At 52.9% G+C, this 20,796-nt stretch overlaps 3 protein-coding genes across 3 annotated transcripts in view; 1 reads left to right on the top strand and 2 right to left on the bottom strand.

Moving 5' to 3' along the window:
- The window catches only part of GNAI3 (G protein subunit alpha i3), a 32,268-nt gene extending 18,886 nt beyond the window's left edge, over positions 1–13,382 (bottom strand). Inside the window, exon 1 of the mRNA XM_062595225.1 lies at positions 13,143–13,382. Coding sequence (XP_062451209.1) covers positions 13,143–13,260 — 118 coding nt within the window. The 5' untranslated portion in view covers positions 13,261–13,382. The remainder of the gene's footprint in view (positions 1–13,142) is intronic.
- Positions 1–20,796, top strand: part of SORT1 (sortilin 1) — a 222,261-nt gene that overhangs the window by 148,257 nt on the left and 53,208 nt on the right. The window lies entirely within an intron of this gene.
- GPR61 (G protein-coupled receptor 61) lies at positions 14,550–15,890 on the bottom strand. Its single transcript, XM_062594791.1, has one exon. It carries the CDS (start codon positions 15,888–15,890, stop codon positions 14,550–14,552), a length of 1,341 nt encoding a protein of 446 aa, XP_062450775.1.

The raw sequence follows: 20,796 nt of genomic DNA, 5'->3' as shown, positions 1-20,796 counted from the left end.
TACACCGTGACATCACAACACCACCACCGCGGTTATACAACACTAATTCTAACCACACTTGTTTAACTCTTTCCCGTTCTTGTTTCCAACCCATACACATGCACACTTGAGGAGGAGCTTGACAGAAGAGCTAGCTATGTGCGCAGAGGAAAAGCTGGGGTTTAAGTTTACCCTATGACTTCAAAGGGGCTAACAGAGGTGGTGGTGGTGGTGGTGGTGAAGGGAGATTCACTTCCTCCAGATCTCTTTCCCTGCCAATGTACAAGGCCGAATTGGTGGCTGCAGCACACACTAATGAGGCACGCATCCAAGAGGGCACCGCCAAATAGCGGGACACCTCCTGCAGATGCTGCTCCTAAAGGAGGCTTTATTCAACACTTCAGGTCCTCTCCTAATTTCAGCCTCTGTTCCTGCAAGGGCCACGGACACAAGGTATCTCATTAAAAAGCTAGAGACGTCTGCCCTCAAGCTCTGCAATCATTCCCTGCAAGCTCCTGCCAGGGTGGCAGCTGCTTACCAGTGACACAGCCAACAGCAGGCAGAGTCTCACCACAACTGCTCAAAAACAAGCACTAACACTGCTCTGGTCCATCATGTGAGACCCATACTACATGCTTTTGTACAGCATAAGGTATTTTCAGGTTCCTCTCTCACTATGTGCCTATGGTTTTAGTCTCATCTCCCCTCTTCCTCCCCATACAAGGTACCCAATCATTTGCATTTTACACTTACTTTCCAACCATAGCTCCAACCTCTCCAGCCCTCATCTCTGTTCTTTGATGCCTGAAATTTCTCTAAATATTTGCAAATGCAAGTACTAGACAAGCTCTTATTTTCCTTTTTCCAAATTGCTTGAATAGAGGCAAAGGGTTTTTATAAAAGACTCATACTGGGCTTACTGAATTTGGTAAACAGCATTTAATCTGCACCCCTTGTTTCCTGCCACAAGCCAGCTTCAGTTATTCTGATATATGTTGTTTACACAAAGTGTGGCTTAAACCAGTCAAGCACCTTTAGGAGGAAAAAAAAAAAAAAGGTGGGAATTTAAATGCCACTTTAACACTTTTCCAGCCTACAGAAAGCTGATGCTTGGCATTAGAAATTAAGATGACTAGTGCAACTGGATAATATTACACCTGAAATTCTTACAGACTCCGCAAGCAAAGCATTCAGCCTCTACGATAATAGGCTTAGACCAGATAGGGAATTAGAAAATTTCAGAAGTTCAAAAACCACAAAATAAGACATGGTATTTTACAGGGTTCAAAAACATCAAAGTCGAGCAATATTTGGACTTTTCACTGGCAAAACAAAGCAAGCCTTTCCTTTCTGCTTTGATTAGCACAGTTACACACAGATCACATTTCATCATGAGAAACCAAGGCTGACCTAAACAGGGATGTTGTAACTCCATGGAAAAATTGTTTCAGAGGTTTAACTTTTCTTCTCCCAAATTAGCAGCAAGGAAGCCATGGGTCCCACAGCTCTGTTCGCATTCCCTAGAAACGAAGAGCTCATCTGTTAGAAAGGATTTGCTGCTTTTTGCTGCAGTGGTTTCCTCCGCTAGATCAACATGTTCTCAGAGAAAAACAAACAAACAAACAAACAAAAACAATACACACACCCATAGCTAAGAAGAGTCAGCCTTCCTCAAGCCATCCTTCAGATAGTGCTCATTCGTCTCCAGGAACCAGAGCAATGATTCAGATGCTTATCGAATTAGGGAGGCATCGCACCTCCCACAAGCCCAAGAGCCTAAACCAAAACATTTAAGTAATATTCCATAATGCTCATTTGAGCAAAGCGCTTAGTGGAGAGCTTGCCACAGTACTGTTGAATTCATTTCTGCTCAAAGCTTCATAAGCACCATATGAAGTCCTGCAGTCAGATAAAAAAAAAAAAAAAAACACACCTCTGGAGGAGAAGGGGAGATGAGAAAAGCAGGGGGAACCTGAATAGCTTTCAAGTCAATCCCTTTTTAGTAAAATCCCTGGGAGAGCGATATATATACACAAAGCGGGGAAATTATCAACCAACCACTTCCTCCAAGGAAGCCAGGGGCCTTCCTGTAACAAGAGATGGAAACCTAAACAACTCAACAAGTTCACGCTTATGAGATTACAGGAAAGCAGGCAACAAGCAAGCACCAAAATACAGCTTTAGACTGGATACTGCAGACCTGCGCCATTATGCTCTGGATAGAGTGTTAGCTTTTAAAACAATTGGTTCTTAATTCACTGCTGGGGGGGGGGGGGAAAGGTAGGTCAAATATTACCTAAATCTTCCGGACACAAGCACTGAACTGGTTCATTGTTTCAGAAAGTACAAGCAATTTTAAGTGAAGTGTTTTTTCCAATGCCAGATCAAAACTGGATTAATCTGTACTCCAGGTGAGTAATTTTTTCAATTAATGGAAAAAGTCCTGCAGCATCCGAAATCTTCTACAGAGAAACCAGGTCACTGCTGAAAAATTCTTAAACTCAGAAGAGATGCACCTGGCATAGCCATTAAAGTACAGGCAAGGAAGACAAAAGTTAACAAACTGACATGTTCCTCATTTCCAGCCTCCAGAGGAGACCGTGCACAGCTCGTAACTACAGCAACAGCCCATATCGGCTTTAAAAAACCTCAGCAGGAGTTTGGCAGAAACTTTGGAGACAGAAACTTTCCTGAGTCAGAGCGATGCTGCAACCTTTGCTGAACTCTGAAATCCGCTGGAAGTTGTCAGTGTTTGTAATATCCAATCTCAACAAATATCTCAGGAATAACTCTACACTTTTCACTTTACAAAGAACTTGAAGCTGCACGGTCGAGCTACATGGGTGACAGAGGGCCAACGCAGACCTGAGAAAACTGCACAATCCTTTTGGGCTCCGAGGTATGGTTATGAGGATTTTCCTGGCTTCAGTTAGAGGCCACCTGCAAAATCCAAAATGAATACTTTTCCCTCTTACTTTGGCCCCTTTCTAGGGTGTAATAGCACAACAGAGCTGTCAGGAGTCCAGCACTTAAAATATCAGGAGAACCATTATAAGCACAGAGCAGGAGCTATTATTCAAATAATCAGCAACCCCAAAGGATGTTATCTCCCTGATAAAACAGATGTTTCCTTTTGTCAACATTTATTCAACATCCCACCCTAGCAAGCGAACATGAATACTTCCCTTTATACACAAACAAGCTTCTGAGATAGTTTTCCAGAACACTGCCCTCCTGATTTGTTTTCCAGCTAGAAAGGCTCTTATACACTGAACACACCCTGCTGCAGCCCTTGTACCTGTGCATTTTTTTTTTTTTGAAAGCTAAATAATCCAGCCCTCTTCCTCTTTGCTGCATCCCTCCCCCTTATTTCTAGTCTCATCGTACAGAATTTGAATTCTGATATCCCCACCTTCTTTGCATGTGTATTTCTATCCAAGGGGCAGCTGCCATCCCTGCTAATTCTCCCCCTGTGGAAGCTTTTTTTTTTTTTTTTAAAAAAAAAAAAAAAAGCTTTTAATGGCAAAACTCCACTGGAAAGATCTGAGATCCTACAAAGCCAAGGGTGATTTAGCAAGCTAAAATGTCTAAACAGCAAGAGCTGCCAGAGGCTGCACCAAGGATTAGGAAAAGGGAAGAAACGTTATTGAAAAGAGCAACAATGTTATATTGCTGGGCCTCAAAAAAGTTACAGCTATTGTTAGAAAAGTCAACAGGGACGGGAACACCTCAGGTTAACGGCTTTGCTCTACAAGAATAACACCACAGTGGAGAAGCCAATCTTTTTTTTTTTTTTTTTAAAAAAAAAAAAAAAGAAAGAAAAAAAAAAGAAAAGGAAAAAATAAAAGCATATGGGTATGCTTAGGCAAGAAGGTACCAGGAGCCAGTGTTGCAGGACAAACCACTTGAAGCTGTCACTGCCCCTAAACAAAACAAAAAAAAAGGGGGGGGGGGGAGATTCAAGAAACACCATTTTGAAAGTGCAAGTAGCAAGGTCACCAAGATCACCACGACTTAAACAGGCCTTTCCATGACAGAATAAACTGCAGTAGACTGCTTTGCCTGCTGGCTTATCTGTGGCTGCAATCGATACAGTTCTTCCCCTATGTCCCTGCCAAGCATTTGTTTTGCATCCCAAAGAAAGCTGCCAGACAGCACATGAGATGAGTCTGCTCCTGAAAAACCCTACTTTACAGCCTGATACAGGTAAATAAACAAATCCATAGCAGGGTATAAGCATCAGAGTTTCTAGATCACATTCACAGAAGCAGGAAAATACAAAATTAGAGATACAGGGAAGTAACCACTCTTCCCAACTGAAGCCATCACGGTATACAAAGTCAACCTGCTACATTTAGAGAAGAAACTTTCTTCAAGGAAGCAAGGCCACCGGGAGCAAAATGGGGGCGGAGAAGATTTAAAAACGTTTCAGTCAGAAGAAAAAGTCACTAAACCCAGTATGTCAGTATTTTACTACTACTGCTCAGCCTATTCAGAAGCAAAGCAGGGGCAGCTAGAAGGTACCAGGAAGATGCTCAAGAACAGCAGCTGCCCTGGAGGATTTCTCAACACGGAGACAAGTGATGCAAGAGCCACGTCAGGGTGGCTCTGGCCAGCCGAGCCTGCGAACCGCCTTGTGAGCCATGCCAAGAAGCTGTAAATTTCCATTTCATTTTCACAGGCTCAGAACAGATCACAAGCACTTTGTTCTCCGTTCAATGGCATTTATTTTCCATATGAGTCTAACAACATCCCCATGCGAAAAGTCAGAGAAAGAATTAGCTTTAAATACATCATTCAGCCATCAATCCAGCTTAAAAGATTGTTTGTATTAGCCAGAAAAATTAAGGTTTGAAACCATAAAACTGCACATGCCTCAACGACAAACACTAACCCCAAAGTACCCAAACTCCGTGTTTTACACATTTGTTTCAGGGAAGCATAGGAGGGGTTGTTTGGAAGGATATTTTGCCTGGCCTCTCCATTTTACAAGAGGAGTTTGAGCACGTTACAATTGCCTTTATAGCTTCTAGTAAAGATTTTTGACTTGGTGCCTTTGGGGGGAGGGGGGGAAATCAAGTACTTTGCACAGCGATGGTCTCCTGTGTTAAGCAGTGCCAAAGCACCAACTATCAAACACAGAAAAAGAGCTAAGGGGTTTGTTGCAGCACAGGGAGCAAGCAACCAGTAACTGGTTTAAGAATTGGTAGCATTTGAAGCAGGCATTGTATCACTGCAGAGCGAGAAACAACGGCAGCAAGAGGCTGGGAAATGCTGGGTTCAAAGCTCTAACTCCAATTCACACTGAAGTGTGGTTAAAAGCATCTTGTGACCATTCAGAAGAGGATCTAGATATACCAGTGAATTCTGCATCAATCACAACCAAAAACCAGGAAACACCAGCTCAACTTAACTACCTACCTACTAATGAAACATCACTTAAACATTGGAAGACACACAGATTTTTCTTCCTCCTTACATGGATATGGGGCCAAGGCTGTATCTTAACAACTGTATGAACTTGTAGAGGAATAGCTAAGTATGAGGACAACTGCTTTACAACCACTGACAGCCATGAAGTGTACTGACAGCAACTGTCCATGTTCCTGCATTATTATCTGGCAAATAAAACATCTCGTTCTGTCTCTAAATCCACAAGACAAAGGTTAAAAAAAGTGATTCCTAAAGCAACTGTTTCAGGATGTTGGTCATATAGAGGAAAATCTTCTGCTTTTGCAAAACTCCAAGGCTAATGTACAATAACATTAGGATGATAGTATTGTATTAAGTAACACAACAACTTGAACTTCAAGAATGTCACTTCTCATTTCTGCTACAAAATAATTCCTTGTACAAAAATATAGTGTTACCTGCATCCAGAATCAGAGGGTTTTTGTTGTTGTTGTTGTTTTTTGAGGGGGAGATCAGCTACTCATGCCCTATCATCTTCAGAAAAAGACTCCTTTATGCATTTTAAGCTACACAGCTAACAGCCAGCCCAGCACTCCTGGTTTGCACTTGTTTTTGCAGCTCCTTGTACAGCACTCTTGGGAGTGTTTTAAACTAATTGTGCCTGTTGTTCAGCAGCATGGGCTCGAGACACCTATTGACAGACAACACTTATGCAACACATCTTTTGGCAGAAGATTAAATGAATCTCACTCCTGGCTAGGCCTCCTGGGTGCCCCTTTCTCACCTACAGGTTATGTTCAGGCCTATATTACATGGAATCTGAGCACGAAGAACAGCTTTGACTGCAGCACTACAACACACATGGCAAATACAAAAACATCTACCCCAGCTTGTTGTGGAAGTCTTCCTAAAGATACACTCCACAGCAGCTTTTGAATGCCATACAATAATGCGCTAATTCCAATCCTCTTCAGGCAGAGTTCATTCAACTGGATTCTTTCAGAGATGAAAGATTAAAAAAAAAAAGTATGGTCTAATCTATCCAAGCAGACCAGCTTTGCCATCAGATGAATAATTTCATCCCGTCCTCACGTTTACTAGTATGAGTTAAAAAACAACCAAACAACCAAGGGACAAATGGGAGATTTAGCAGAATGTAACAGATGACTTTGAATGGCTCCACACAGTGAGGGCATGGTGAAAAGAGGGGTTGGAATAAGATTTTTCAATAGCCTCTTCTCAGTGTCAATCATTTTTGTGCGACTTGTCTGTTTTTAAGAAGTTGGGTGTCCACCGCATTTATGCGGGGAAAACAGTCTTGAGTTCTTAAAAGCCACCTATAAAAATAAGCAACTGGGTAGAAAAGATTCCCCACTGAGGAAAAACTTCATTTCTTAAAAATAAGGCCTTTGGTGGACAGAGATCCTAAACACAAAGCTACAGGAAACCAAGCTCCACAAATGCTATTGCTCACCCTAAGGTTTGGATGCTGTTTCTTATTTGTTTTTAAAGATAACGTAGTCAGTGCCACTGAAGTAATGAGAGAAGGTTAAATAAGTCAGAAGTTACCAAACACCAACTGAGAAAACATGAAATAAGAGACATGCATTTGATCACGACCATCAGTGGTATCAGTACCAGAACAAAAGGTGATGGCACTATGAATTAGGGAAGCATGATATCACTGGAGTCTCTCCATCCAGGTTATGAAGTGTGCACTAGCAAAGTAATCAGCATGTCAGTCATTTCACATGCAAGTCCATTTTAAGTCATTAAGAGACTGCTGTTTGATCAAACTTACATAAGTATTAAAAAAAATGGGGGAACAGAAAATACCTTTCCACCAGCAACAGCTAGGCTTGTTAGCCAGTTGCTCAAAAAACTTAAACAAACTGCAGTCTAATTAGAAAATTCTTTGCAGCACACGTTCTTCTTCCAAGAAAAGTTATTTTGATGTTCTGCCTCCAAGTTTAATGAAACTTGAAACATGTCCAGAGGGCTCTTGGAGGATAGAATGAAATACCACTTCTCCAGCCAGTCATTCCATCTGTAGCTTAACAGTATGTTATAAATTGTCTGTTCTCCACTATCGATGCTGGGCCTAAGCACATTTGTCTGCTTTATTTATATAAGCATGTGATGTACACACAACCGAAGCAGCAGCAGCAAGACAGAGTGCCCGCAGTAGAAGTCCCATCCCACAGCTGGCTAATTGCATCAGATGTTTCTTTATATATAGTGCACAAAGCAAAAGCGTGCACTTACATAGCAGCATTCTGCTCAGAAAGACTGTCTCTTTTCCAAGTTACAGTTACCCCGAGTGATCCATCAGAACCATCTAGTCAAAAAGCCAGTGAATTAAATCACTCTGAAGAATACCATTTTGTAGATGCAGTGTTTTGCCTATCTGTTCCCATTTGTGGTGGCAAAAGCAAAGGGCAGAATTAAAGATCGATATGAAGTTTACATAGTGATTCTCTACTTGATTCTCATCCTGTGAGATTCTACAAAGTAGATGGTAAAATATGGCTGCAAACCGCATCTCAGACCCATCAGCCTTCTGGCCAACATGAGACAGGGAAATATTATCATCAAGATATAGACTACCTCCATCTCAGCTAAGGACAAATGCATCTGGTCCTCAAAGAGCTCTAAGCAGAGACAAAAAGTGCAAGACAAGAAGTCTCCAGGGAGAAGATCTGACCCAGTACTAAACTACTTCAGGTATTCTCTTCTGGAAAAGAGTCAGACTGTTGTGACACTTCTGCAAAATCTAGAAGCCTCGGACATCAAAAACACCTTTCACAACCCATGTTGAAACTCAAGCATTGATCTGACCTCATTAAAAGTGCTTCCAATACACACAGTAATTCCCACCAACTGGCTGTCCAGGCTAATTGAAGTATTTATTTTCTCTTATGAAAATGCAACTCGGGGCTGACCCTGACTGCTGCATCTGTGAGAAAATCTTCACATGGTCAAGAGTCACAAGATATATACTGCATACCTCAGACAGCGTGAGAGGAAAGCTCCAGACAGGACTCGGAGATTAGAAAGGACAACAGCTCCCTGCAGGTCGCATGAACAAAACAAGCACATAGCAGGATTTCAGGGCAAATTTACTATTTCAGCCCCAGTAACTCCATCTGGGAAGAATCTGTGGAGTAGCAGCCTTGACTGCAGAACAACTACTACAAAACAGGAGACAGTCCCAACATCAGACTATATTTCACCTGTTGAAGAGTGTTAAGCAGCTCCAGAGCCAAATAGTGACCAAGTCAGACACCCTGATGGTCCCTCTAAATACTGTCCATACTAAACCAGTTGTGCTACCAGAAAAGCTTCCGGTTAACTGTACTATAAGCAACAGCAAGAGCTTTCCCCTGACTTGCATCCTTAGAATGTGTCTTTCAATGTTTTACCAAGACACAACCAAATCTTGCTGGGCACCAACACTTAGGATGGCTTGAGGGATTTTGGGAAGAACAAGGGTGAAGTAAGATTCAAAAAAAAGCAGAGGTCTCCAGGAGTGGCAGAGCTTGTAGTTTGCTTGGTTAGTTATATAGATGTAAGCTATTTTAGAACAAACTTACGTTTTTAATTATTTTGCATGAATTAGCAGGAGTGCTTGAATATAATTGCAAAGAGTATCCAAACCCAATGATATTTTAACAGGCTGGATAACAGTGCATTTTATGCATGAACAGTTCAATGCTGGATGCATCCACACAGCTCCAGTCACGGAAACGTCATTCCACACAGAGAAGCGATACTGTCTGGATCTTGAAAATGGGACAGCGCTGTATACCCAGCAGTGAGCTTTGTCACTTGATGTCACACAAAGCCCTCCAAGACACCTCACACAATAATTAATACACTAGACATTCTGAAGCTTGCTGAAGAACCAAGCTAACAGTACAGGGCAGCACCTAAACTAACCAGGAAGAATTTTATGCTTTCCTACATTTTGCTGTAAAATCCCAGAGATTTCTACATCAGCAACACTGCATGTCTGTGCCTGCAGAGTAGCATAGCATGTTCCCAAAGGCAAGCAAAGAGAAAAGAGGTACTATTTAGCAGAGATTTGAGCAAGAACTCCTAGGTTTTGTTCCCAGCCTCTCCATAACCTCCCAGGAGTTGGCTTCTCCCATGGAAAGCATTAACCTGCTGCTGCCTATGGTGCTGAGAACTAGTGCATGCAGTCCTTTAAACCATTAGTTCAAGAGGACTCGATGACAACAATCGCACAGTAAATGACAATTACATAATATAGGCAGGGGTTGGTATGACCTTGGGCAAGTTGCTTAGGTTTTCTTTGGTCAGAAAAAGCATAAGAGTTACTCAACGGCAGTATTGTGAAAGCAAAGCATTATACAATTATTTGAAACCCTGCACAGAAGCTGCCCTAAAAATACAAACACAAGTCCAGAATTTCCCCCCACCACTCCCAAAGAATCCCAGAGTTATCAGGTAAGTGAGACCACCTGAGCCAGCATCCAAATAGTCTTCACCACAAAGAAAAACAAAAGTGGAAACTTGAGGAACAAGAAGGACCTGTAAGGGAATGTGTAGCTGAAACCCCCTCTCCTTCTTCCTCTTCCACAGGAAACAGGAGACTTAGGTATGAGGCGAGGAAGTCAAGTACAATTAAAACCCTCCGGTTCCAGGCGCATTGCTAACTCAACAATAACTACTAACACCTAGGCTCTGTTAAAAGCCTCGCTGGCAAAAAAAAAGTGACCCTTTGTACAAACAAGAACCTTTTCTTAACCTACATAATTCTGCAAAGTATGAACTAGGCCATTTATTTTAACTGAACCACAGAAGAGCGTACAGACTCTAAAATTTTATAGATGAAGAAATGCATTTCTTCTAGACTTCACTACATCAGCAGTACCGAGAGGCTTGTTCCAGTTACATAAACGACCACATGATCTCTTACAACAAGTTAGTGATACGAGACAACTTATCCTAGGCATTTTAATACTAGGCTCCACAGAAAGAAGTACTTGCTCAAACAACAGGAAGAAACAAAAACACGAACTTTTCCATCAACTTCTTGATGTCTCACTGAAAGAAGAAAATATTTGCAATAGGAACATGAGTCCTAATGACTAACCGTTTTGCTTTACCTGCACATTAACAAAGCTGCATATGGGGAGAGCACATTTCAGTACAATCCAGCGTTCTCTTTAATCACCAGCCATCACTACACTAATTTTTTAAAACCAGAAAGCTTTGACATTTTAAGTTATTGCGTGTTATTGCCAAGTGCAAGTCTGATACAAGAGCCCTATTTTCTAAATGAGGCTAGATACAGATCGCTACTTTATGAATAGAGGGTAGTAGATCCAGAATGCAGTTGCTAGTTATACTTTTAAAAATCTCACCTTATGTTTGGGTCAATATGCCTTGCAAATGATTACTGCATAATCTTTTGCATATTCCTTCAGTTCTGTTATTTGCTGAAGAAGAGGTCACACAGTTTTAGCCCCCAAATCCTTAGCGTCTTTTTACGGTCACAAAGAATATCATGCCATACCTCTTACAAGGATACAAGTAAGAACAACTTAAAAAAAAGTATTCTGGAGATAAGGATCACTTGGAAAGCAGAACTTAGTCAACATGTCCCATTCTAACAGAAGAATTAAATATCATTGTGCTAGTCTTCATGAACTCAATCTGTCTCCACCTGAAATGGCAAACATCAAAGTAACAAAAAAAAAAAAAAAAAGAAGAAGATGATGATGATGACCTACATGACCAGATGGTCCACCTACAACCCTAAATTTGCACGGCCTGTTCCTTAGCTCATTCGAAGTTGCAAAGAAATGGAACAGGAGTCTGCCTGTATCTAGCGGGCTTCATCAGGGAAGGGTATCCTTTCCTTCTCTGTACCCTACTTACCACCCAACAACAGCTTCTTAACATGGTTACTTGAATATAGACCAAATATGGCAACTTGTTTGCAATCCCTAAATATTTATCCACTCAGGAAAGTATAATAAAGAGATAGCTCTCCACTAAAGGCTTTATTCCATTCAGATGGCTTTTCCATTCCTCTCAAAAATACATGAATGCATCTTATTTGAGAAAGAAAAGTGCACAGAAGTGACACTTCCTTTCTCAGCTGTTCTGTTTTCTATACACAGAGATTGCACTGAGGTAGCAACAACACACTTTGCTTTTGTTGTGCTCCTGCAAGCTCTGCAGGACAAGCTCAGCTATGGAAGAGTAAGCCAAATTCAAATCTCATCTTCTGCGTAAAGTCAGATCCTGTCACAGGATCTTTACTGTAGTAGAATGAGGCACAAAGAACCTAGCATGATTATTGCATCCTCTGCAAAGGGGGTTTACACAGACGAGGCATTTCTGATACGAGAAACAGGTGCCCAGAGAACCATTTTCAACATAAAAGCTAACTACCAGATAAAAGGATTTAATTCCATTACCCCATCCTAAGCAAAAAGCTGAACGACCATGCCTGCATGACCAGAGACTGCATGCTGTCTCTCAGACAGCAAGAGTCTTGCAAGAGCAAGAGTCTTTATAGCGATCTTCTTTGTTACACAAGCACAGGATATGCAAAGATGGAAAGAAAATCAGACAACAGAGTAAACACCTTCTGCTCCCAGAGCCCAAGACCAAAGCCACCAGAGAGACCATCACCCAGAAGCAGCCGGGACAGAGGACTAGTAAGGTTCAGACCCACACTACAGACAGAAGACTTATTTCATCAGGCAGAGTCTGGCTAGTAAAAAGCCCCACCCTGGGACAGTTTGTTAGGAAGCAGCATGCTCATCTCACCCAGTGACACAGGGGAGAGCAAGACAGGTCATCTCCTCCCTCCTCAGGGCTGGATGCAATCGTAATGGGAGCAGGGCAGACTGCGCTCTTCCAGGAGCCCCTCCGAGGAGGTAATGACCCCAGGGAAGGGACAGAGTACCAGGGTGGCCCATGCCAAGCCCTCTCCAGTGTCACAAAGGCAGCATCTCAAAATGGCCCTTTTCCAGACTTACCCTGGGGCCTCCAGCCCCACTAGGTTTCCTACAGGGATCCTGCTCCAGCCCAGCCTCTCAAAACCCACGTTTCTTTGTCTTGCTATAACACCTTTGCCACCTCTCTTCTCTCAACATCCCACTGCGTAATCCCTCACCCCCTACACAACACCCTCAACCCTCGCTCATCTCACAGACCCCGTATCAATGCCCCAGACACCCCTCTCCCCACCACTCACTCTCCAGAGACCATTTAGCCTCTCCCAAACCCTTCCCCGACCTCCTCCAGATAGTGCTTCGCTCACCACCTTGCTCCTCCCCTAAGAGATCCCCTAAAACTCTTCAGAGCTCTGGAAAGCCCCAAACCCCCTTCCCAGGGACTACTTCACCCTCTCCAAGCCCCGGAGCCCACCCAAAATCTTCAGCTATCCCAGCTCTTCTCCACACCCTCCCCAGAGCTCCCTTAGCCCCCTCAAACCCCTCCTGGGCCCTGGAGATACTCCTCAAGCCTCTCAAGCCGCCTCTCCTGAGGCTTCTTCGCCTCTCAAGCCCCTTATGGGGCCCCCAGTCCCCCTCAAGACGAGCCCTAAAACTCCCTTAGGTCCTCCAAGCCTTCCCCTTAGAGGCTCCTCAGGTCACCCCCCCCCCCAGCACTACAGAGTGTCTCAGCCCCTCTCAAGAGCCCCCCAGAGCCCTCTCACCTCCCCAAGACTCTCTCCAGGACCCCTCTACCCCCGCTCCGCCCCTCCTCACCGAGTAGCAGCAGCTTCACCTCCTTGGCCGCCTTCTCGCCGTCCTCCCGCAGGTTGCGGTCGATCATCTTGCTCCGCTCCACCGCCGCCTTGTCCTCGGCGCTCAGCGTGCAGCCCATGGCGGCGGCGGAGGGCGGCTCGCCGCCGGGGAGCCGGAGCTGAGCAGACGGAGCGGGACCGGTGCAGGGCTGCGCCTCTCGCTTCCCCTCAGCGCGGGCGGCTCCGTGAGGCGGCGCCGGATATCCGCCCCGCCCCGACCGTTAGCCGCCCGCCAACCGCCCCGGGGCGGTGCCGCGCACGCGCGCGCGGGGCACGCCGGGAAATGCAGTCCGCCGCCGCCGCGCCGCGCGGGGCACGCCGGGACAGGTAGTCCACGCGCTGCATGCGGGGAGTTGGAGGCTTCCCCGCCTCACTTCCGCCTCGGTGGAGCGGGGCATGACGGGAGCCGAGGGTGTGGGCGCCTTAGTTCCGCCTCGGTTGAGCGGGGCATGATGGGAGTTGTAGTTCTGAGGGCGGGAGGGCGGGAGGGCAGGTGGCTCTCTGCATGGCCCCACAACTGCCCCGCCCCACAACTGCCCCAGCCCTGTTCCTGCCCAAGCCCAGCCCCACAACTGCCCCAGCCCTGTTCCTGCCCAGGCCCAGGCCCAGCCCCAGCCCCACAACTGCCCCAGCCCTGTTCCTGCTCAGGCCTAGGCCCAGCCCCAGCCCCACAGCTGCCCCAGCCCTGCCCAGGCCCAGCCCCACAACTGCCCCAGCCCTCTTCCCGCCCAGGCCCAGCCTCAGCCCCACAGTTGCCCCAGCCCTTGCCACATAACTTCCCCAGCCCCACAGCTGCCCCCAGCCCAGTCCAGGTCCAGCCCCACAGCAGCCCCAGCCCCACAGCCCGTGGGGAGCCCCCTGCCCAGGGTGTTTCCCTCCATCTCCCCTGGCCGCCCCACGCCCGAGGGCCATGCCAGGACTGCTCCTGCCTCAGCCCCTTGCTCGACCCAGCCCCACGGTGGGGGGCAGGGGAGCCCGGGAGGCCTCTAGCCCCGTCCCCATGGGGCACGTAGGGGGGCTGGGAAAGCAGGGGCTGGGGCTGCACCCAGGCAGCATACAGGGCCGCAGGGGGCGAGGGGGATTTTGGGGGGGACCCCGTCCCGCCAAGACACCCCAGATCCGGACACGAGCAACCCCCTAGGCCCTCCCCAGTATGCTCCAGCCGGGTGGCGACCCCCAAGCGGGGTGAGAGGAGAACGCCGAGGGGGGGCAAAGCCCCGCGGAGGGTGCAAAGGGCGGGAGCGGCCCCGGCGGGTGCCCGCGGCCCCCCGCCCCGCGCGCGCCCCCCGGCCCAGCCAGGCACGCACACCAGCTCTGCTCTCGCAGCCGTGTTTGAGCCCGCGCCCGCCGCCGAACCCGGGCCAACGCGCTACAGCTCCGCTTTGGGAGAGGCGCCCGCCGGCACGGAGCCGCAGCCGCCGCCGCCGCGCCGCTCGGGTGGCTCGGCCGCCTCCTCGGCCACCTGCCCCGGGATGCGGAAGTCGACGGGCGGCTGGTCCCGTTTGGGGCTGGGGGCGCCGGGCCGGGGCTCGGCCGGGCAGCCCGTGCCCTGGAGGAACTGCAGGAAGTTCTCCTCGATGGAGCCCTCGCGGCTGGGCAGCCGCAGGTCGTCCTCCGGCGGCTGCTTGAAGAAGCAGGTGAGGAGCCGGCCGAGCTCGCCGCGGATCTGCCGGTTGAGGCACCCGTAGAAGAAAGGGTTGGAGGTAAAGCAGAAGTAGCCGAGCCAAGTGACCACAGTCTCGGCCTGCCGCCCCGCCAGCGGCTGGGGGCTCAGGGCCGTGTAGAGGTGGAAGGAGAAGTAGGGCAGCCAGCAGAAGAGGAACTGGCCCCCCACGGCCAGCAGGATGGCGGCCGCCTTGCCGCCGCCGAACGTCCTCTGCGGCGTGGTGCGCGGTGCCCCGGAGCTGGTCACCATGGTGGAGCGGCTGCTGAGCGACTCCGAGCGCCGCCGCGGCGTCTCCATCCAGGTGGGCAGCGGCCCGTGGTGCATGGCGGCCACCCGCGCCACCTTGAACATGCTGCAGTAGACCACAACGATGATGAGGAGGGGCAGGAGGAAGTAGAAGGCGGCGAAGAAGACCACGAAAAACTTGCAGTAGGGCCCGCGGCTCCATTGCAGCGAGCACCTGCGGCCGGTGGGGACCGGCGGCCGGTCCGGCGAGAGCCAGCCCAGCACGGGGACCAGGGAGGTGGCCACCGCCTTGAGCCAGACGCCCACCAGCACGCAGGCCACCAGCCCCACTGTCATCTTCACCTCGTAGCGCATGGGGTGCACCACGTAGTAATAGCGCTCCACGTTGATGGTGGAGATGGAGAGGATGCACATGCTGATGAAGCAGACGCTGAGGAACAGGTAGACGCGGCACATGGCCTCGCCGAAAACGGGGCTGTCGAAGACGGCCGAGCCGGAGAGCATCTCCAGGGGCATGAGGGTGAGGGCGGCCAGGAAGTCCACCAGGCAGAGGTGGAAGACGAAGACGAACTTGCGCAGCGCTGGCGTCTTCACGATGACGGTCATGACGGCTGCGTTGCCCACGATGGCCGTCAGGTCGATGAGCAGCATGAAGAAGAGCCCCACCGACTTGGAGGCCACGTCCTTGGGCTTGGCGTCGGCCGTGCCGTTGGGGGGCATGGGGCCCGGCGAGGGCTGCAGCGGCCGCACCGGCCTAGAGCCGTTCCAGGCCCACGGGGCGGCCAGGGAGGGCTCCATGGTGTCCCGCGGTGGCGCCGGCCCTCACCGGCCCCTGGCCCATCCTACGGGGCCCCCCGCGAGGGGCCGCAGAGCATCGCCCGGGCGCTCACATCCTTACCAGCCCCTCGGCGGCCAGGCCGGGCCCCGGGCCGGCCCTACGCCCGCCGGCGGCCCCGGGCGCTGCTGGCCATCGCCCGGCCCCGCTCCGCCGGGCGCGGGACGGGTCCTGCAGAGGCCGCGGCACTCAGCGCACCCGAGGGCTCCCGCCGGCCGGCCTCATCTCCCGGCTCCTCTCCGCCGGGCAGAGCTGGGCACCTGCAGGGGAAGGGAGAGGGGCGGCCGTCGCGCCGGGGCGGGGGGCGGCCGCATCGGCCCCGGGCCGCGGCCCCTCGGTGCCCGCCGGCGCCCGCCTGGCCCCCCCCTCCAGGAGACCCACCAAAGCCATGTTAGTGGAGGGGGGGGGAACAAAGCATAAAACCCCAAACTCCAATGTTTCATCCCAAAATATCCTCAGCTGATGCCCGGAGCCTGGGGACAGCTCTGCTGCGACTGGGGACGTCGGGGACCTGGACGCCAGGGTTCACCCCATTTCCCCCCACCCCGAACGCGTCCTGGGACGGGCACAGCCCTCAGGCCAAACACCGCGGGGACGCGGCAGCTGGTGCCGCGGGGTCCCCAGAGGTGGGGGGGGACCGGGCACGGGGGCGCCAGCCCGAAGTCACCACCCTCTGCAGCGGGGGTGCCACCCTCCCTCGCCCACCCACGGGTGCTTCCCCAGGGCCACAGGGTGCCCCACAAGGAGCCTCCGGGGTGAGGGGCTGAGAAGCGCCGCGGTGCCGCGGACCGGCAGAAACCAGTGCTCCCCGTTCCCCCCCCCCCTCCCGCAGCCCCGGGGGTGCTCCCCCAAACCGGCCTGGCCGTGGGTGCCCCGGGAGGGGCCGGCTTAACCCCCCCACTGCGGCAGGGGGGAGGCTCGTCCCGAGGGCGCCGGGGACCCTCCCTGCGTCTCCCGGGCCGGCATCCAGCATGCGCCGGCATCTCCCCCCCGCCCAACCCCGGCGCCGGCATCCCCTCCCGCCCGGCAGGCCCGCGGCGGCGGTGAGGGGCGGCGTGGCGGCGGCGCCTGCACCCCGGGGGCGCCCCGTTCCTCCCCGCCGCCCCCCCGCTCCCGCCGGCGGGCACCTACCCTGGGGGGCTCCATGGGGGCGGCGGGCCCCTGCGGCCGGGCAGGGATGCTCGGGGCCGGGGCCGCTGCCCGGAGCCGCCGCAGCGAGGGATGAGCGGAGCCGGCAGCTCCCGCACCAGCCGCGCTGCTGGGTCCTAAACGCCTCCCGCCCTGCTGCCCGGCCCCGGGGGCCAAACGCGGCCCCGGTGCCGTCGGGGGAGGGGACGGGGCGACACCGTCCTGCCACCCCGGGAACAGTGGAGGGTCCCGTCCGGGGAGACGGAGCCCGGGGATGGCACCGCCGCGGTGGCACCCTGCTTCCCAGCCCGCTTCCTCCCTGCGCTGGGACAGCTGGCGTGGCCAGGACTCCTGGGCCCCCTTCCTCCCTCCGAGGCCGCCTTCGCCCTCATGTCGTTCCTCAGTTTCCCCAACCCTGTGGCCCGGCTCACGGTGGGTGCTGATGTCCCGCGAGCGGGTGCTGGGACTGGGGGAACTGGGAGAGGGAACCCGCTGGGGCGGGAGGAGGGTGGCGGGTGAGGGAAGCATCCAGGCGCTGGCGGGGACTGGGGGCAGCGCCATGCGTGCGGGGTGCCGGGCCGGGTCCAGGGGGCTGCACAAGGCAAATGGCGCAGCCAGCTCTGCCTGGTCCAGCCCAGCGCCCCTTCCCTCTACTCCCAGTGCAGCAATGGAGCAACTGGGATCAGGGCAGAGCATCCCCTGCCATGCATCCTGCCTCAGTTTCCCTAAACGCCCAACTGTTTCCTTGCGAGAGGGTTTCCATCATTTCCCAGGGGCCCTCAAGCCCCCTAAAAGCCTGCACAGGCTGCAACCTTCCTCCTGGCAGTGCCCCGGGTGCCGGGCCCGGCTCTGCGGGCGCCCGGGCTCGAGCCCCGGCCGAGCGGGTGCCAGCCCCGTGGCCGCCGGGCCAGCGGCGCGGAGGGGTGGCGAGGCGGCCGATGCATATTCATGCTGCAGGCCCCGCGCGTCACGTGCCCCATTGCTAGGTTACGAGGACCCAAAAATAAATCCTTCCAAACGAGATTAGAAACGCGGGGACCTCGGATGAACCGGGCCTGCCGCACCGGAGCCGGGAGCAGCTACCGGCTCCCCGGCCCAGCACGTGCGAGCTCGGCTCCCCTCCGCCCGACACGAGGCCGCCGGCTCCCTGGGGCTGTGCGGGAATGCCGGCAGCCTCCGGACCTCCTCCCGCCCCACATTCCCCCCATCCTGCCTGCCCCGGGGCCCGTCTCCCGCACCGTGTGGTGCCCTGATGCCAAACATGACCATGGCAAAATGCAGACTGAGCCCTCTCCCCACCCCGGGGGAAAGCAGTCGGGACCCCCTCGTCCCGCTAAGCTGGGTGCACCCTCTAAGCGGGTGCACACCACAACATGGGTGCATAGCCCTAATCTGGATTTATACCCCAACTTAGATGCATCCCCCTAACCCAGGTGCAAACCCTGACTCGGATGCAAACCCTAACCAGGGTGCACACCATAACCTGAACGCACCTGTAGACTGGGTGCCAACCTTTATCTGGGTGCAAGCCCTAACCCCACTGCACCCCCCAACCCAAGTGCAAACCCTGCCCTGGGTGCACATCCCGCTGGGCCCTGCTTCCCCTCTGCATCAAGCCAGTGAAAATCAGCACTGGGCTGTGCTGGGCCGCCGCGCGCACCCTGTTTTTTCTGGGGCATCTCGCGGTGACGAGGGGCAGAGCCGGGACACGAGCAGCGTCTGAGCCTTTTCCAGCACCAGCATCTCTCCAAAACTGGGCCAGCCCCACTTGCTCTGGGCACCTGGAGTGCCTGGAGCGGGGGGGGGAGGTCGGTGCACCCCACCGGCACCCCAGGACGTGGGGTGCATCCAGGGAGAGGGGCAAGGCCCCTCTGAGCCAATGCCAAGCAGATGCTGGAGGCTGCCTGGCTGCAGGAGGGGACCCCCAAGGACCCCCCTAACCCGCCCCCCAGGCCACGGGATGGCAGCATCCCACGGTGGCCATGCTCTCATCCCCTCCCACCCAGGCTTGGTGGAGAAGGGAGATGAGCTTCGACCCCCCCCCAACAGGGACCCTCCGGAGGGGGATGGAGCTGCCCTCCGAGCACACCCAAGGGGTTTAGGAGCTGGTTAGGGTGGGGGGGGGGAATAATTTGGTGCCTGGCTCCCTGCTGCTTCCAGGATGCCCAAAGCCAGGCTGAGCGGTTTTGCCCACCCGGAGCAAAGCCAGCACCGCTTACCCTGGCTTTGGGATGTCACCTCCAAGCAGGATCAGGCCCTGAAGGTTATCCCCTCCCCTCCCCCCTGCCAAGTTGAGGAAACTGAGGCACAGAGCCGGGGCTGCTCTTGGGCCCCCGCGCGCTTTTCCTGCACCGTCACGGCGGCAACATCAAGCACTGGCAGAGGCAGATTTATGGGCTTTGCTGCTTCCTGCCACCGGAGCATCAATAATTCAGTGGGCGCTCGGCTGAGAGGCCGACGCACAGCCTCGCCGCCTGTATCGCTCCCTCCGTCACCCCGAGTCGCCCTGCAGCCGGCAAGGATGGAAGGGGGAAAATAGAAAAAAAAACAAAGCCCCCAAAGAGCAGGGGTTTGCCCCCCCTGGCATCTGGAGCCAGGAGCACCCTTAGGTGCCTGCGGGGGCACCTGATTGCATTCCTAAATTGGGTGCGGGAGTGCCCCGTGCAGCCCCCAGAAGCGGCTCACCCCCTCCAACCAGGGAAGGGAAACTGAGGCACGGGTGGCTCCAGTGGCTGCTGGGAGCAGCGTGGGGAGATGGGCGCAGTGGGGAGGGGGTGGCAGTGCTGTGGGAGCCCAGGGCACAAGGACAAAACTGGTCAGGGCTATTCTGGTCTATACTGGGGTGCGCAGCTGGCTGATGGGAGGGCGCTGGGGGCTGGATGGCGGATGGGTGATGGACAGACGGCTGCGTGGTGAGAGGGGCACCCCAGCGCCCCAGACACCCTGCACCCCAGTGCCCCAGCATCCTGACACTGTGGCACCCCAGCACCCTGCACCCTGGCACCTCACTGCCCCAGAAACCCTGCACGCTGTCACCCCAGCGCCCCAGACACCCTGCACCCCAGCGCCTCAGAAACCCTGCGTGCCAGTGCTCTGCACCCTGGCACCCCAGTGCCCCCCAAACCCTGTGCCTTGGCACCCAGTGCCCCAGGAACTCTGCACCCAGTGCCCCAGCATCCCAACCCCGTGGCACCCTAACACGCCAGTGACCCAGTACCCTGGTACCCCAGCACCCTGACCCACTGGCACCGGCACCCTGGCACCCAGGCACCCCACTGCCCCAGCACCTCAGCATCCCAGAATACTAGTGCCCCAGCACCCTGCACTTTGACAGCCCAGTGCCCCAGAAACCCTGCACCCCCACACCCTGACACCCCAGCACCCTGACATGCTGGCACCTGACACCCTGGCACCCAGCTGCCCTGGCACTCCGGTATCCCAGAACACCAGCACCCCAGCACCCAGGCACCTTGCACCCTGCACCCCAGTGATGCAGAAAACCTACATCCCAGCACCGCGGGGTCCCCTTTCGCCATGGGGGGGGCATACCTACCCCCACCCAACAAAAAACTGCTTTGTGTCAGCGCTCACCATCTCCGGTTCCTTTTCCTCTAATTTTGGACCCAAAAAAATATCACACAAATGTTTGCATCTAAAAATACAACCAGGAGCCGGCGACACAACTAACTTACGTAAGAGCAGAGTGGGGAGAGGGGCCGGTCGGGAGCAGGGGGCTGTGCG

Source organism: Rhea pennata, chromosome 25 (assembly GCF_028389875.1).
Source record: "Rhea pennata isolate bPtePen1 chromosome 25, bPtePen1.pri, whole genome shotgun sequence".
Classification (NCBI taxonomy): domain Eukaryota; kingdom Metazoa; phylum Chordata; class Aves; order Rheiformes; family Rheidae; genus Rhea; species Rhea pennata.
This window is presented reverse-complemented; position numbering and strand designations above follow the sequence as displayed.